Below are 19,179 nucleotides of genomic sequence, written 5' to 3' on the forward strand. Positions count from 1 at the left end.
ATATGTTTATTAAAAAAAATTAAAGTTAATATATAATTAATCTTAAAAAATTTTAAAAAAAAATTTACAAAGTAAAAGGCAAAAGTAAAGACTTTTAATTGCATGTTAACATTAATAAATATATGTCACAACTATTAAAGCCAACCTAACATATTTTCAATTCCATTCTCATGAATATCAAGATTTTTCTTATTAGCTACCCGAATAATTTTTTTTTTTATCTATATTTATATCTAGTCACGTTAAGATATAATCATTATAATACAAAATAACACAAAAGGTATAAAAAGTAACCAAATCATTTCAAACATTCTAAATTTGTTAATTTAAAAAGAAAAACATATTTATTGTATACTAAAGACATAAAAAAAGTTTAAGTCATTATAATATTTCACGACTTCAAACAGATTTTATTAAACTTAGACTCGGATATTATTATAATATATATATATATATATATATATATATATATATATATATATATATATATATATATTGATAAAAAAAATTTACATAGATCTCAAAAAATTTATGTTCGATAAATTTTCTAATTTAATACTTATACTTATACATAAGGTTAAATATGTTGTTAGTCTCTAAACCTGGATAAAAAAATTAGAAGTCGTTTTTGTTTGAAACTTTGATATAATTTGGTCATCAAACTTAAAAATGAATTAATATAATATTTTTAACTCAATTATATTAAATTTATTCGACGTGTCAACAACGTTTCTTAACTTAAATTGCAATGGAAACATGTCAAATGTTGTAAACAACGAAAATATTAGTATGAAATGCCTTTAACACGACAACAAAAAATATAATTGCGTTAAAAAGACTATATTCATTCATTTTTAATCTTTGACACCAAAATATATCAAAGTTTCATATATAGATGACAAATTCCAAATTTATGTCAAAATTCAAAAACTAAAACATATTTAATCCTATTAAAAAAAATAGTATGATAAATAAAATTAGGTTTTCTTAACCCAACTATTTCGCCTCAATGTCCATATATAGGCCAACGCTAAGCTGTTCTGTAAGCTAATGTGATGGTCTGTTTATCCTTTGAAGTTAATTTTTTTTGTCTTTTACTTGTTTTAATTACACATGTTATACATGTATGTGAGAGACATTAATACAATTATTTAAAGTAATATTAAAATTAAGATGTATAATATTGTTGTATAATGCATCTTTTTGTTGAATATTATATAATATTGTTGCACATGTAGGCCTATGGGCTTAACATGGGACAGAGCAAGACCCAAAATTGCCACGAGTTTTAAAAATATAAATTAAGTGGTGCTATCAAATTCTTTTAACTTAAACCATAGAGCCAAGTTTTGGGTCGGACCATCCATTTTAACAACCCTGGTCATATTCAATCATCTTAAAACAAAAGTGTGATATCACAAATACATAACATGATATACAACACAAAAGTGTGAGCTAATAATTTAAACAATCCACACAACATGATATAACATATAGCATATACATATATTAGTTGTACATCATATTCTCGCTTGAGAGCATCACAAAATACATCTAAACCATCATTTAAGACTACGACAATCTTTAAAAAAATCTAAGTGATTCAAAGTAATTTATCACACTTGACATCTTCCACAAAATCCATGTCATATCACGAACATTTGACCCATTAAAAACATACTACAAAATTTATTCTCATATTTTATGGCAAAGTTTACTACACTTGTTTTGTAATAGTATAGTGTACAAACATTATTTAAATTCTCACCACCTTATGTCTTAATTTATGTGATCTAAATAAGTCCATCATGCAGTTAGAAATTATAGGTGCAGAAAGAAAAAACCATTATGAGGTTAAATAGTCCATCACTTCGGACTTTTCTCGTGTTCATGAAAGGGTTTAACCATCAGCTTTCTCACTGCAACAGATTATGGCAACATTCACTTCCTCAATGAAAACAAATTAAGGCCATTCTAATTTACGTGATAAACATGCACTTTGTTAACATAAGTGAAACTCACACTTCTATGAGATTGCCCTTTTTAACTAACGCAAGAATGAATGGAAATATTCAGTATTGTCATTATAAGTCAAGGTAAATACATTCATTAAAAAATCAACTGAAAAACAATACAAAAAATGTTGACAACAAGAAACTCAAAAAATATTTGCCCCTTTGTCAATTCTATCTACACCAGTAATGATTGATTATACCATATAAAGCACATTGCACACCTTATCATTCAAGGAATTATGGTACAACAAAATAAAATGAATGAAATCTCTATTATATCAAAACCAAGTTAATTTAACAGTTTAGAATCGCAGTTAGCAACAAAAAGAAAGTCAGTATTCTTCCAATAAAACAGGTAGAAACTGAAGAAATATCGTGCGCACCCACAATACGCACTGCTCCAGTCGCTTCATCCTTCACCTTAATGCTGGAAGAGCCTGAAAAACAAACCACCACAATGCTAAGTAAGCTAACCCAAAAACCAATAGAAATTAACATGAGAGTTATACACATGAGAGTTATACGGATAAAATAACTATAACAAATGAAATTTCTTTTGGTCAAGCTCGTGTAAATTAATTAACCTTTCTTACATTTCTAATGAGAAAATAAAAAATCATTAAAAAGTAAATTAAACTCTCCACCTAAAAAAATTCATTAATAACCTTTCCCGTTGCTTGAGTTACATAACTCTACTTAATTTTAAAAATTATAACATCCTCTTGTAATATTAATATATGCGACACTTCAATATATTTTAATAATGTAAATCAGCCTCTTAGGAAAACCTTTTAACTCTTTGAGGCTCTCAACATCATCAACAACAAATTTTGAACTATCATATTTAGAACCTCAAAAGATGAAACAAAAGTAGGGCTCAGTGTTTAAAAAAAATCAGTTAATTTTCTTAGGCCTAAAGTCCTATATTAATAGGGCGTGTTCGAAATTAGCTTGGGGCAACAGTAAAAGTTGCAACGACAAAAAATATAACCCCCAAGAGATCCGTTTACAACAAAATAGACTAACATGTGGCACACTTAATTTCTTATGGTAAATGTTTTAAAATTAGATGCAAAGGCAATATAATTGAAGATTCTCTCTAGCTAAAGAAGTAGTACCCAAAAATAAACCTCTAAAACATATCATACGGGAGTAGGTTTTGGCTAAGTATGATGAAATTAATTTAAATTAAGGAGTACTAAAAGGAAACAAGCTACGTGATTTCAACTATACACAACTTACGAGATGTAACTATTACTCCAATTTACATCAAAAATTGTTTTTTACTTAATAATAGACTCCATTATGTTTATTCCTCTCAATTATAATGAGTAAAATATTTAGCAGTTGGGCATAATCGGAAAGGTACTGTACTAAATATTGTATTGAAATTAAAAAAAAAAAAATCAAATAATTTTTACTATTTTATCGGACAACTAAAAGGGAACAGATGCAACAGCAACAAAGTAGGAAACAAAACGTTATGAGACGCTGATTGGTACTCACAATTGTAGTCGGTCCATCCAATGGCCATATTTTCAAGATCATATATCACTAGTTTGTTGGATAGCACCAAATCTGCAATTGAAAATAATTCAAAGTTAATGATATTGAGATCCAAAGGTGACAAAAGAAAAGATTTACAAAATAAATAGAACTAGCTTCAGTTACACAGACATAGCAACAGAAAAGGTAAAGGTCCAAAAGTAAGCTTGCAAAAGTGTACTTCATTCAACACAAATTATGGAATAGATGATAAGCTGTAAGATGAACCCTCACCATTGTTGGAATTATGGGCTCTAGTTGTGGAAGAAAGAGAAAAGAAAGAGATAACCAACAATTACAAACATATTATTGATAGGATGTGATATACTTAACCTAATACACCTATTTGTAACAAATATATTATTACTAGTACAAATCGAAGCTCAATAACAGTAACACTAATAAATTAATGACCCTGATATCTTAACAATCAGAATTTGACTCATGCACAAATTTTGTTTGGTAAACTTACACTATGTTGATGGATTAATTTATAAAGTGTCATTTAATTCTAAATATTACCTCCAAGAAGGGTCATGTCCTTTCCATTCTTGGTTTGTGTCACACTTTTCTGCCAGCCGATACACCACATACCGCCCTGGGTCAATCAAGCACAAATTAATATTAGGAAACACTATAATCAAATTCTAGTAATTGATCTTATCAACCCAAAGTACTCAAATAGATTCAAAAGATACAAACTATATCAATAACATTATCTAGATGACATTATCTAGATGCCGATTAAAATTTTAAACCATCATTATAGTTGAAATTGAACAATAGATACCTTTAAATTTCATACAGAAAATTGCTCAATAATTATACATGGAATTTAATTTGTATAATAAACCACAGAAATAATCGGGTACATCGAAGAAATTGAGAAACCAGTTCAGACAACAAGTTAACTTCAGATTAAAAAGCACTTTTGTCAATTGAGTATTTGAGTATCTGGCAGACAAAGCTTCACAAATAAGAAGCTGAGTACATCTACAATGAAAAGATGTTGCTACTCACATTAAACGGAAACAGGTAGTCGTGAGGATAAACTGTCAGATAAAGAGAATCCTCAAAATGAAAGTTGACGACTGGAAATCCACGATCAACACTGCATGATTACAACAATCAATAAAATAAGGGCCGCATATGCTAGACACTTACGATGCACTTGTTTCCTTCGTGAACTAAGGAAATTGAATTGTAAAAAAGAGAAATGCATTTTAATTACCCACATTTGAACAATGAATACCAAGTTACTATTTAAAAAAAAAAAAAAACATTTTTAATTGACGATTCTTTTGAAATATAGTTATTTTTAAGGTATCAACAAAAAGTTTATATACTTCTTCTGTACCTAAATAGTCAAACATGAGATTCTTTGTACATAATTATCCAACCCACTCAACAGCTCCCTTCAGAAACAAAGAAAAGGGGCAAATAATAAAAACCCCAACACAGAAAATTCAAAGGACCGGTTAAGGTGATTGTCATGCATTTTTCTGTAAAAAAAGGACTAATAGCACACAATACATTCACTTCATTAAGAAGCTAATCGGTAATTTTAAAGTCAAAAGGTCAACATATGTCAAAGCTCCATCCTTGCTAAAGCACACAAATTTTATTACACAACCTCTTATCCTAATTACTACTGCCTTGTGTCCTTTATTTTATCACAATCTTTTTCCTCCTTCAGTTTTCAGAATATTGGATGGCCGGACACTCTCAAACAGTCATGGATGGATATTTACGACGATACATTTAAATAGAAATATGAAGTTGACACATCAAACGCTATGAACTAAACAACCAAGAAAATAAACCTAAAGTATCTCAGATGAGTTACGCAATATTGTACGTCAGTTAAAAACAATGAGGAGTAAACCAATACTTGTTCCATTATCGAAGATAAATGTAAATTTTAAATAAAAAAGAATGTCACAAAGATAAGCGTCATACTTTCCAGCATACTGAAAACAACTAAATTGTTGTTCAACAAGATATAATTTCAGTCCAGGCTGCCGGGTCAAAACCTATCATAAAGAACATCAATGAATACTCAAGTGGAAATATTGATTCAGTTAAACCTTTATAGATACACTTACCTTTTGCATCAGTTGGTCATAAACTAAGCCAGGAAGATAAGCCAAGGTTGTTCCACTATCTATTACTGTCCCCCTCCCATTTCCAGAATCAAATATATCTGAGGGAAGCTGTAGAGTATCTCCGTCAACGTCAATAGTCTTCAAAACCACGTTATAGTGTGCCCTATAATGGTCAAAAGATAACAGTTATGGCATAACTTTTTTAACTCAAAATCTGAATGAACTGAATATCAAAACATTATACATTGTAAGTACTTGAGAAAACATTTCACAACTCAAACCAGAGGTCTCACATGAATATACTTTCATAAAACCGAAAGCCATAAAAACAAAACAGAAACAGAAGGAAGGCCTTTATTGTGTGGCCTGATCACACATAAATACTAGTAGTGAGATGGATGGAATTTCCTACATGCCAATTATTTTTAAAAATTTAAAGTTAAAATGGTCCCAACAGGATCCAAAAGGGGCAATAAAAGACAAAAAGTTTGAGAAGGTGCTGCTCAATATTCCTGCACTAATGACATTGACGTAAAGCAATATTAGGTATCATTGGTGTGAATGCTGTATTCCACTCTCGTATCAAGCATTTATAACATTAGCTTTGAAATTATATCTTCGTGACTTCATTTTCTGAAACTTTTATAAATGTATTATATCAAATTTTAAATGTCCAAATGGAGAAAAAAAGAACCACGCAGATTCAGCACTCAAGGGAATTTTCTACCTTCAAATAATATTAAGCACTGCTCTTTACTTCAATTATAGAACAACCCAACCAACTGAAATATCTTGTGAACATCACATGAAGTTATTCAGAAGACAATTCATTATTGGTAGTTCCAATATGGCGTGACCATCAAATTTACCGTTAGATTTATCTCATAACCAATATAATAGTATGAGAGTGAAATACTAAGTTACCGTACATACATTCTTGGTACCAATGGAGTTGTACTGACTTTTGGTTCCACCACTTCCCCGATGGCAAATATTCCACCACCACGAATATTGTCAAGGCAATGTGAAAATATTTTTTTCACCTTTCTAGATGCAGCAAGCTGTGAAAGTACAGAGGAATTTGCTTGTCCAAAACCCATTATTCCGTCAAGGGCTTGTTCAGAAGATGAACCCAATGTCCCAGATTGTACAGCGCCACACCTGTCAGCAAAAGATTAACCATAGAAATATAAACAGGAGAAAAAGTTGAAATGGCAACATTTTTCTTTAATCTATATCAACCAAGGAACTTATTAACCTGAATATTTCTAATTAAAAATAGTATAGTGAGACTTCCTACTTGAGTACAAAGTTTTCACATAACCAGAAATAAATGACTCAAACGAATGGAAATTGTGTTCAGAACCAAGATAATTCTCTCATAGAAACCCCTACTCTGATTGAACACCAGACACGGCCTAAAAACTATCATAAGACAACAATAAAAAAATTTAGTGAGAAGTTAAAACATTGGTACTTAGTAATCGTAATAATTCTCACCCAAAAATGATGCTGCTATTTTGTGGCGTAGTCTGAAGATTTCCATTGACACGGTTATAAGTAAGATAATCCTGGACATAGTATCCAGAAGTTGCACTTCCGTCTCCATAAGTTATGCTATAGGGGCATGGAATTTCAGACTTGCACCCAGGCATTGGACCATCATACGTGGCAGCGCAAAATTCTTGGTCACAAGAAACCAGCTGTGCAGTTTCAGAGCTCTTCGGATCATAAAGAGTCAATTCTATCTGTTGCAACAACCACAAAAATAGGAAATTCAACAAGGGATCAAAGTCATCGATTCAGAATTTGAATCTGCAAACTGAGGAAAAAGTTTAAAACTTTAAAACGTACACCGAGATCACTTTTCTTGGGACATCTCGAGCACTCAACGCAATTCACCCACAGAATGTCACTTCCTGTATCAACTTGCACATAATAATCCTTCGGAGGAGAGCCAATCCCAAGTTTTGTATAATACAGACTAAACCAAATAAACAACAACATAAGCATGAAAGTAAAGAAACCCGCTGCTAGCTCCCTCAAAAATCATAGTAATTAAACCTACTCCTATACTACAAATCAGAATTCCCAACTTACAGGTTACGAATCCTCAAAACTCGCCAAATTCTGTCCTTACAACGTACATTCAAACACTACCCCCACAACTAACTCGGTGAAAAAAATCTGATTAACTATCTCACTCTATTTTCCTTGTATTATTATTATCTACAACTATATACTTAATTTTCTCGAGATACCATATGTTTGAATTTAGAAATAACCATATAGTACGATTAAAGACATTAATTCTAAATCTAAAAAAATATTTTATACATTAAAAAAATATTTAGTTCCTACGAATTTTAGTCATCCGCAGACAAATATTCATCCGGTTAAAGCACTGGTAATAAAGAAGCAAAAGAAACGCACCCAGTCCGAGTAGGGACTCCATTGCCGCCAAGGTTGAGATCCACGGCGGAGAGAATTCGACCTCGACGTTGAGCATCGTAAGCTTTGATAGCGCTTAAACTCCTTTTCTGACGCTCCACCGGAAACACTAAATTTCCGTCGGCAACGCAACTAATTTCCGCAACTACAATCGCCACTAATATCACTAAACCTCTCGGATCCATTAATTCAGTAGCCTGAGTAGTTCAATTCAACAGAAAAAAATAAAAAAATCAAAGAAACAGTAGCAACAGATCCAGCAGAGCTCAATGAAGCTCGATGCGACTCATTTCGGTGCTTTGGCGTAAAGTGCGTTGGTTTTGCCGTGTTCGGTCCGTTCTATTGAAAAAGGTGAATTCGGCAATGGAGAGGATTATTGGGGAATGACAACAACCAACTACAAAATTTTAAAAATAAAAATAAAAAACAGACCAACAGTGACCCAGAGAGATTTATTATTTTTCAACGTCAAACGACGCGTGTTCTACTCGTTTTGACGCTCTTTTGCTTCGTTTCATTCCGCTTTAGTTGAAGGGTATCTTTCGTGCCGCTTCATCACTTTTCAAAAATTATTTTCATGAAATATATTTATGTACCATAATGAAAGCAATGTTTATCTACACATAGTATTCGTAACGTGTGATATATTTATTGACTTATTCTTTAATAATTCTATCGATAATAATTTTAATTAATTGATTGTAAAGTTCTTTCATATTGACAATATAAAATCATTAAATCTGATTACTTTTTAGGGTTAAATGCAATTTTGTTTGTAAATATTAAATCAATTTTAGATCGATCTAGTTTTCTATTTTTAAAATTATATAAATTTAATCATTTCAATTAAATTTGGTTAAATTTATCTCACCTTTCAATGAGAATATTTAAATATTTAAATTATTTATATCGTTTTACATATTTTTAATTTTAATTAAATTTAATTAATTTATTTAATGTTTTAATTTTATGAGAATATTTAAATTGTTTATATTATTATATATATTTTTACTTTCAATTAAATTTAGTTAAATTTATTTAAATTTATTTAATGTTTCAATTTTATGAAAATATTTAAATTATTTATATTATTTCACATATTTTTACTTTAAAATTGAGTAAAAAACATGTTTAAAACTTTAAATAAATTTAAGAAAGTTTGGTTAAAATAATTAAATCTATATATTTATAAGTTTAAAGGCAATTTTTGACCAAAATTTTTAATTTTAATTTTTATTAAAATTAAAACTAAAAATACATTTAATATTAGTTTTTATTATAAAAATAAGAAAATGATATTATGTGGGACAAATCTGTATTTTTGTTTATTTCTTCAAAATTATGGTAAGGAAAGAGATAAAAAGGATTTTGACTTGTTCTTTGGACATGTACTTTTTATTATATATAATTCGATGAGTTAGTACAGTAATTAAATAATTCATTATTATATATTAGTGTCTACATTAATTAATTAGAAGAGACTAAGTGACAGAAAAACAAAAGTATGGTATGATTCTACGGGTCATACATCCAATCAAATACAAAAAGAAAAAGAAAATGACAGTGTTGTTGCATGTTATTTAATTCGTTTAACTTTTTTTTAATTAGTGTGCCCAGTGTAAGTAACAACAGTTTATAAAAAGTAACAAAATTTATATTCTAATAAGTAAACTCCGAACCAAAGCAAGCACCCATCGTTTTCTTATCTCTCTTTTTTCAGCTTTTTGGAAAGTTCAAAGGTTATTTTATAATGCAGAGGAACTCACGCTCAATAGAGACTCGGTGAAAAATGAAAAGCTATTTATGTGCCAAAATTGGTTTTAAAAACTCGTCAATCGTCATTCATCGTACATATGAAATATTATTTTTTTTGAAACGTGTGATTTGTTACGATTTTCTTTCCAAAAAATATTTTTTAGAGTAAAAAATATATTAAATGTTAGTAATTAGAGTTATATATATATATATATATATATATATATATAATAAATAATTAAATATGTTAGGACTATTATATTATTAATCAAATTATATATATATATATATATATATATATATATAATGATAAATTAAATGTATAGATATCAATAATATTATAATTGGATAAACAAATTATAAATATTAAAATTAAGTAACTGATAAAAGTTACATAAAAGATTAAGATCATAGTATGTGAGCAGTCTTAATTATGATTCATGCTCATTTCTCTCTTTAAGGAGAAAATCAAGAGAAAACATTTGGGTTCTTTAGAGTTGGAACTTTGGAAGAGTAGATACCAATATTTTTCATCTACTGTTTTCAATTATCGGATATGTTTCCATATTCTTTTATTTTGATATTGGAAAATGCTCGATTAATCGTAGAATTTATTATTATTTTTTAATGTTTTCATAAACCAATATTTAAATCTAACTTTTAAATGATATATAATAATAAGAATATTATTATTTTTATTTATTCTTATGTGTTGTCGGAATGATTCGACTGACCTTTACATGTGAGTGATGTGTGATAGAAAACATTAAAATACAAGTCGTTGAATCATGTCGTAAAGTTTGTAGTTTATCATTTTTAATTGGGCATGCGGGTTGTTACTTACATAATGTTTGGAACTTCCTTTTGAAAGAATAATGGATCCTCTGATGTGTTTTTCTTTGGCTTGTGATGTGAAAGATGTCAAAGATGTGAGTATGTCTAAATATGCAGTTGGTAATGTTTTTGGGTGCTTATTTTCCAATATTTTTTAAGCAATAAATACTTCTAATAAAAGAAAAATCACTTCAAAATATATTGAGAAATAGGTAATCGAATTATTATGAAATGAGAAATTATGTAAAAATAATTTTACATAGTCAAACTCATTTATAATGAAATAGAAAATAAAATTTTGAAATCAAATAAAACTGACATTTTAATCAAATTTTTTGTGAAATTATGAATCTCCTCTATTTTTTTTCCTTTTCATCTCTTATTTGCATGCATTTTCAGTTTATAACTCTCTTTTTCCAAATTTCTCGAATCACTTTAATTATATTAATTTTTTTGTCTCCTACTGTGTCGGAAATAATAGATACTTAGCAATTATTTGTACAGAAGTTAAATTTCACTGTTACTATATAATTTATTTGTTCTACAATTTCATATATGATTATTGTAAAACTCTTTCTCTTATCCTTTTTTATTCATATGTGCAACTTAAATCCTCATTATTTTTCTTTATTAATTTACAACTTTGTTTTATGAGATTGAATTATTTCTCTAAAATTCTTACTCTATCTCTTATCCTTTTAAGTATTATTTAGTAACATGTCATAAATTATACAAATTTTTGTAATTATTCACAGATTAGTATTGAAAATAATAAATTATCAATAAACTCAGTAATTTTTTTAACGAATCTTAAATCTAATTTTTTGACAGGTATTTTTGTCGATATTATCATTTAAATTATAACTTATAATCACAATTATCATCATAAAATTTGTTGACAAAGTCCGTCAATAAATTACAATTTGTAAATTACAAATTTTTCGTCAAGTATGATGAATTTTTTTTATATCAAAAGGGGTATGGTGAGAAGCAAAATAAAATAAAAGAAGAAGAGAAAAATACGTCGAATAAAAGAACAGAAAAATAAAAGAAGAAAAAAAGGAAGAGGTGAAGGCTCTACGATGAGTTGTTGACGACTCAAAGAGAACGCGACAAAGGCACTTGGTGACACGGAGGTGCAACAACTGAGGTTGTTGAGGTGAGAAAAGGAAGAGGTGGACTAAAAGGAAAAGGAAAAGAAATAAGAGGGAGATGAGGAGGAGTGAGAGGTGACAGTTATGGGAGCTGTGACATTTATTTAATAGATAAATCTAATAAATAAAAAGTCGCATAATCATAATAAAATAGAGTCAAGGCATAAGTATATCAGAATTAATCTTTTAGAGTCATCCAAAATATATTGAACAGAAAAACTAAGACACAAAACACATGTCTTAAACAGAATTTAAACACAAATTAGTCTAAATTGAAAATTTGCTCACAAAGCAAAAAACTACAAGATATCAGTACTTAAAAAGGGGTTCCATCATAGAGCATAACTAAATTGCAACATCTTCATCCTCACTACGATCATCGCGAGCTCCCACATCTGCTCACACCAAATATTTGGTGATCATTGCAAAAAGAAAAACATCACAAGAAAACATAACACAAGCAGGGAAAAGGTGAGTTAATTGCAAAAAGAAAAAGAAATACATACATATATATATATATATATATATATATATATATATATATATAACACTTAAAAGAATTGTAAAACAACGTACCAATTACACCAAGCTAAGCAATATCAACTAACCCATCACACCAAATGACACTCTAGACTCAATTATCCGGATCTAGACATTGATGTATGATTCTTGGTGGTTTTTTCACTTGTGGTGACCTCTACTACCTGCAGAGTCATTGTCAATGGATCTCACCCTACCACACAAGGTTAGTCCATTTAACCGTCATAAGAACCATGAGGTTGTTCTTAAAGACAGGACCTCTTGTCCCTCTCACCACATGACTCATGCCACTCTACATGAGTCTTGAATGAACATTAGTGTATCAAGATAAACCTCCAGTACTGACTTCTTACATCAATGAACACACTACTAATTAAATCAAATAGGATCTCCCCCATGGGATCTCCTATATTCTCACACAAGCATTTGAAAACACATATTAAAAACCATATAACATATGTCTCTCTTGGAAAATAACTAATTCTTATAATTTTTATCCAATCCAACTTAACAACACATTATGCAAACTATTTGGGATTTTATAAATAAAACTGCAGCTTGTGTAAAGCTCCAAAAATTTTGTATTTATATTCAAATTAAATATTATTGAATCAAGAACCAAATGAAACAAGAACCAACTTATTGAATAACTACAGAGAAAGTTATGCACCAAACAAGCAAAAAAGGTCAATGTTGTCAACAACCAAACTACAAGGACCTTGCGATAAAAACTGCTCTCACTATAGAGCTTCAATTCAAAATCTGACTGGTCAAAGTTAAGAACTGTGTTAAGGATCAGCTGTTAAGATTTCAATTCGATCTAACGGTTAACGAAGTAGGAGTCTTCATTTTATGAAAAGTATGCAGTGCAGAAAAATGAGTAGCACCAGACCATATGCTTCTTGGTTGTGAGATTTTGACTTGTTCCACTGTACAATTTGGTATCTTGCACTTTTATCTTCTCAAAGTGGTTTATAGATGATACCAAACTGAACAATTGCAACAATCAATATCCCTCATTCCAATTGCATTCTAAACTACCTAAAATTCTCTAACCCATAGAAACCCAGACATGAAATTCATCCCCATTCAATGCAATCATCAATCAAACATACTCAACCAATTCTATAACAAAAATAAGTACACTTTATTTCAAAGAAAAAGAAGGAGTTATAGCTTCCCTTACCTTGACAGGTGCTAACCCAAGAACAAGCCTCAGAAGAAGAGCACTACGACACGATTACAACTTACAGAGCTGGAAAACAGAACCAGAGGAGGTGAAAACAGAGACCCTAGTAGAGGTTAAAGTGGAACTGAAGCTTCCAAACATAAAAGAAATGAAAGGGGGCATGAGTTTAGAGTGTTAGTTACGCAGAGGATAACGTTTAGTAAGCTCAAGGGAGGATATTATTGTGGACTAGCAGAGCTTCTGTTTCAGAAGGGAGAAAAGAGGTGGATTGTTTTTGGAAAGAAAACAGAAATGAGAGTTAGTGACGGGAGATGGGGGTTCTAGAGGTCCCTAGTGGACTGACCTTAGGCCCTTTAGTAAGGCAACGTCTTACATTTTATAATATTACTAATCAGCTCAATTTATAAAAAATAAAATAAAATTATAGACAATATTAAATGTCGTATTAAATATTAGTTATTTCTTTTTTTGTCTATTAGTATTTTTTTTAGATTGGATATGTTTTCCAATAATTTTAATAATTAAATAATAAATTTAATTAATAAAAAAATAATTTTGTAATTTTTTATTTGTAGGCTAATAATCAAACATATTTTTCAATTTCAATATGGTAAATTAATTTTTATAATATTTTTATCGAAAATACATTGAATAAATTAATTCGATAACAAATGTTTTATAATATTTTTGTTAGAATACACCGTATGAAACATAATTAAAATGCCAAAAGTTAAAAAGGAATATAAAGAATTGATTAATTTATTTGAAACGTTTTTAACAAAAAATTAAAAACAAAACTATTTATAAAGAAAAATTATACCATGATTCTTATTTTTTTACTCTCTTCATTTACTCTTTGACGTGGATTTAGTGTGAGTCATTGATTATTTTAAAGGAAAAAATAGTGATACATTAATCAATAACTTATATTAAACTATGTTTAAAAGTAAAAGATTGAGAGTCAAAAGATGATAATCATATTATCATTATCCATTTACAAATTACTAGAGATTTAAATATTGCGAATCATCAATGAAAGAAAAACTCGTAATAGACACTAACAATTTAGAAAATAAGAACAAAATGTTTAAAAAATAATAATAAAGAAAATAAACTATTATAAATACAAATTGAACAAATTGGTTATAAAGAATGTGTATCTGTAAGGCCCCTTTTTATTTTTCTGCCCTAAACTAAAAGGGTTGCCCTTGTAAGTGGGCCTAAGGGTTGGCCCAGCATATAAGATCCTACTATGTTGCCCTAATCCCACACTCACTTTCACTCTTTTAGAATCGTAGCCGTCACCTTCCTTAGTGCGCCAAAAGTACGTTCTGCTAGGGTTAGGTTCTTGCCGTTGTCGAGCTAGTTCGAAGTTGTCTCCTACTCCAGGTAAGTAATTGGCTAGCCCATGCTCGTCTCTATTGTTCATTTCGTTCCTTTCACAGCTAGGGTTCCAAGTGACTCATACCGTGCTTCTGTCTCGCTATCTTTCCAGGTCTTCCGTTCGTTCCTTGAACTGTTGTGCTCGAGCGTTCGATAGCGAGAGAGTGTCGGATCGTTTTGCTAGCTTATTCCAGGTAAGGGAAGCTAGAATCTTTCTTGTGTGATGTGTTTAGCTTGTATTGTCGTGGTTTGAGAATTCTTTGAGATTGTGCATTGCTATGAATGTCTGGATTTGACTGGAACCTCTGTTGGGTGCGTGAATGCGCGTTGCAGGTGCGAACAGTGGCAGACACTGATAGACTCGCCCAGGCGAGCTTGACTCGCCCAGGCGAGATGTGCAGAGGCTCGCCCAGAGCTTTCTGAGCGAGTGGTCGCTTAGGCGACCAGGGTGTGTTTTGAGCGAGCACACAACTCGCCCAGGCGAGAGAGGGATCTCGCTTAAGCGAGACCCGCGTTGCTTTCTTGTTCCTGTTGAGCCCTCGCCTAGGCGGAAGGGGACTCGTCTGGGAGAGACTGTCTCGCCTGAGCGAGACCCCTCAACCTGAGCGAGGTGCTGGGCGAGGCAGTGCTGTGATTGAATATTTGTTTGTTCTTGAATGGTCTGTTTTGGTTGGGTATGAATGCATGATGAGTGATATGTATATAATGGAGTATGAGGTATACGTAGTATGATTCCTGGATTACAAATGATGGGTTTGGCATGAAAGTTGGCATGATCTCTACATGACTTGTATATGATGAGTTGGTTACATATGTGTGTGTGTGGGGTCACAAACTTGGTATGAGCAATAATGAATCTTGGTGGTTGGTAAAGCTTTGGTATGGTTGGCATGAGGAGAAACACCTTACTCATGATCGAGAATAATGAGTTGGTAATGATTCAACATATGAGAAATGGAGTTTTGTTGTGGGTTTTGGGTTGAAACCTTATGTGCAATGTATGTACAAATCCCTGGTTGTATATGTATGCTGGTCCGTGTCAGTGTATAATTCCTTGGGGTCTCTAGGTGAGACTTTCACCCTGTTAGTGGGTGTCCATGGTGGTGTCCCATCTGTATAACTAGGTAAGGATTCAAGGTAAGGACTGCATCCTGACACTCTAAGGGGCCAGTTAGTCTCACTTAGAGCGGACTGACCCCTGTGGTGAGAGTAGCAGGAGGCCTAAAATTCATCAAGGGCTAACCTTGTGGTGAGGGAGATTTGATTCATCGTAACACTTGTAACACATAACTCGGGGGTGAGCCGCTCAGGGTCGAGCAGAGGTATCCACCACAAGTGCAAGCATCCGCTGAATCCGACTAAGTTATACGTATCCAGATGAGTCGAGTCGAGTCGTAGTGTATTGAGTGAAGAGTCATAGCATGTTTGGTTGTTACATGGATACGAGATGATGAACATATATATTGGACTGTATGATGCATAAGTTGTTGGCTCTAGCTTACCCTGTTTGTTGTATGGTTGTCTTGTATGTGGTTTTTCTTTCTTGCGATGATCATCGACTTGGTTGATGGGAGCAGATGGGCGAGATTCTCGTGGTCAGCAAGGGAATGGTGATTCAGCAGCTTAGCCATCTGGGCTGGAGTCATTTTATTCATGATTTCTTTAGGGCTACGGCCCCTGTATCGTCTTATGATTTCTTACTCTATACCCTTTGTTAGAATTGTATCTGATTTATGTTGGCCTCGTGGCGTGCCAGGTTGTAGGGATTGCGTTAAGGACCCCAAAACTACGCTGCTATACTTTATCGCGTGACGTTTCCTTTAATTTCGTTTAATAATTAAATGGAACGTTACAGTGTCATTCTTTCTATCAATTCTTATTACTTTAGTCTGAGCTAGTTTTTTTTTTTGTTTCGCAAAAGAAAAAATATATGATATCGGTTAAAAGAATGAGTAATTTAGATGGATACTTACTTTAAATGAAATTTTATTGTCGGTTTCAACTCCTTAAAAACAAAATAAAAACTCAATTAAACTTCGTGTGGAAGTCTACGAATAAATTCTTTTAACGCATAGATTATGCAGACAGATATTAAAAAAAAAGAAAAAAAACTCGCATTAGAAATTTATCAAATAAATAAATAAACTCACATCCACGTAAATTGCGAATTTTGCGGGACGGTGAGTATCTAGCTTTACTAACATTCACTTCCAATAATAATAATTTGTATCTTTCTAACTTAAAATCGATCCTCAACACTTTATTTATATATATATATATATATATATATATATGTGTGTATGTGTGTTTGTTTTTTAATAGTGGCAAAAGTCTGAAGATATTGAGTGCAAAAAAACAATGGAGGTCTTTTTGCTTTTACAAGCCATTATGGGTGCAGTGGAAAATACAGGGTGAAGAAAGAAATAGCCTTAATTAATTATTGGGAGTATTTCTTCCTGCACCTCCTTTTTTTTCTTACACCTCCATAAAATATTTTATCCCCGTATTATCTCTAAATAAAATATATTAAAAATTAAATTTTTTTTATCTCTCTTCACACTTGGCCTTAGTGGTATTAGTAGTATCGAAGGAGAAAGAGGGAAATGAAGAAGAATGTGTATTGTTGGTTAAAAACCCTCATTTGAAAACCATGTAAATGCAAATACTTCACTCTGAATCAGAATCCGGTAATGCATATTGAATTAACCAATTCGAAAATTTAGTTTTTATTGAACAATCTAATATGTATTATCAAATATGAGAATACATATAAATTATGAAAATGAGATTAGTGATAGGTGAAAAAGATGTTGGAGATGGTGGCGAGAAAATCAAGAGAGATGTCCTTAATATATTTTATTCATATGTAAGATGGAATAAACCATTTTAGGAAATAATAATTTAACAAAGTATTTCTTAATAACTTTTTGACAAACTACCTTTTTAAATGAAAAATATTAATTTATTACTTTATTTTAATTAAAAAAATAAAAAATAATCTATTTATAAAAATTTATAAAAAACGATTTGTCAAAACATAATTTTCTAACATTTGATGATTGTATAGGAAGAGAAAAGGGTGGTGGTGCAGAAAGAAATGCTCATTCTTGGGTAGCGCGACAAGTGTTGATTTTCAACCACGAGAATTGAAAACATGTTAACGTCACATTTCTTATTTTCAATTACTAATTAGTTATTAATGTTTATTAATGTTTGTATGTTTATTAATTAATCTATTTAAAATGTAATTGTAAAAATAAATTTATTTTTAAAATTTTGTTTCTTTCAGATTTTATATATTAAGATTTTGATATATTTTTTCTAGAAAAGTTATATTAATTTGGTCTCACTCATTAATGTGTAATTAAGATACATTTATTTTTTTAAAGTTAATTTTTTTTTTAATTTAAAATTTTAGAAAAAAGGCTCACTTGTTTTTTCGTTATCTAATGATAAATGTTAATTTTGATATTTCTAATATCATTTTTTTTTATTAATAATTAACTATTAATCTAATAGCCAAATAACTTTTAAGTTCCTAATTAGTTGGCTTTCGAACTTATGCATCTCTATCTCATTAGTTAGTCATGACCTAGTTATTAATGAAAAAAATAATATATTTTTTGTATTTACTCTATTACTAATTTTGAAATTTTTATGTTCCCTATAGTTAGTCCAAATATAAACACTTTTTCATTAGTTTGATTTCAACTTGTTCTAACAAAATATATGACTCTCTTTCATGTGATATACTTTTAAATATTTTCAATGATTATAAAAATGTAATGATTATTAAGATATGTCATTTTTTTTCCTTGACTAGTAATCTACAGACCATCCAAACACATACAAAATGTAAATAAATAACAATAGAGCATATAAATTACTCTATTTTATCCACAACTTCATTGAATAATACTTTTACTTTATTTTAATAGTTTTATATGTCTATATATTTCTTTTCTTTGTATTATAACATAATGATATTTAAAATAATAAAAAAACAAAAACAAAACATTGACTTTAAATAAATAACGAGGTCAAAATATCAAAAAAATATAAATGAGTACAAATGACTAGTATAAAATTAAAGATTAATTAAATTAAATAAAAACATAAAATTTATGTGTAACTGAATATAGAATAAATGAAATAAATAAAATCAATACTTAAATGAAGATCAATTAAATAAAATAAACAAACAAAAG

The 19,179-nt window shown here is 30.3% G+C and overlaps 1 protein-coding gene across 2 annotated transcripts; it reads right to left on the minus strand.

Annotated features, from left to right (window-relative positions):
• Window positions 1-2,059: 2,059 nt before the first annotated feature.
• On the minus strand, window positions 2,060-8,513 carry LOC114191862 (aspartic proteinase 36-like). Of its 2 annotated transcripts, none has more exons than XM_028081301.2 (10): window positions 8,099-8,513; window positions 7,520-7,649; window positions 7,166-7,413; window positions 6,599-6,826; window positions 5,666-5,828; window positions 5,520-5,593; window positions 4,581-4,671; window positions 4,083-4,158; window positions 3,522-3,593; window positions 2,060-2,452 (listed from the first exon to the last, which is right to left on the minus strand). In XM_028081301.2, exons 1-10 carry the CDS (start codon window positions 8,299-8,301, stop codon window positions 2,310-2,312), a joined length of 1,428 nt encoding a protein of 475 aa, XP_027937102.2. In that variant the 5' UTR covers window positions 8,302-8,513; the 3' UTR covers window positions 2,060-2,309. The 2 variants fall into 2 exon arrangements, with proteins under 2 accessions (XP_027937102.2, XP_027937103.1); XM_028081302.2 differs by having other exon boundaries at window positions 7,520-7,584; window positions 8,099-8,450.
• Window positions 8,514-19,179: the final 10,666 nt, after the last annotated feature.

This window comes from Vigna unguiculata, chromosome 7 (genome assembly GCF_037176805.1).
Source record: "Vigna unguiculata cultivar grain cowpea cultivar isolate G323 ecotype 2 chromosome 7, ASM3717680v1, whole genome shotgun sequence".
Classification (NCBI taxonomy): Eukaryota; Viridiplantae; Streptophyta; class Magnoliopsida; order Fabales; family Fabaceae; genus Vigna; species Vigna unguiculata.

Bases quoted from the DNA above. Each gene is read 5' to 3' on its own strand.
- LOC114191862 (XM_028081301.2), bottom strand. From the start codon at position 8,301: ATGGATCCGAGAGGTTTAGTGATATTAGTGGCGATTGTAGTTGCGGAA. The intron at 7,650-8,098 runs GTGCGTTTCTTT...TATTTGGTTTAG, and splicing joins GGAGTCCCTACTCGGACTGG to TCTGTATTATACAAAACTTG. The intron at 2,453-3,521 runs GTGAGTACCAAT...TTTGTTTTTCAG, and splicing joins TGGATGGACCGACTACAATT to GCTCTTCCAGCATTAAGGTG.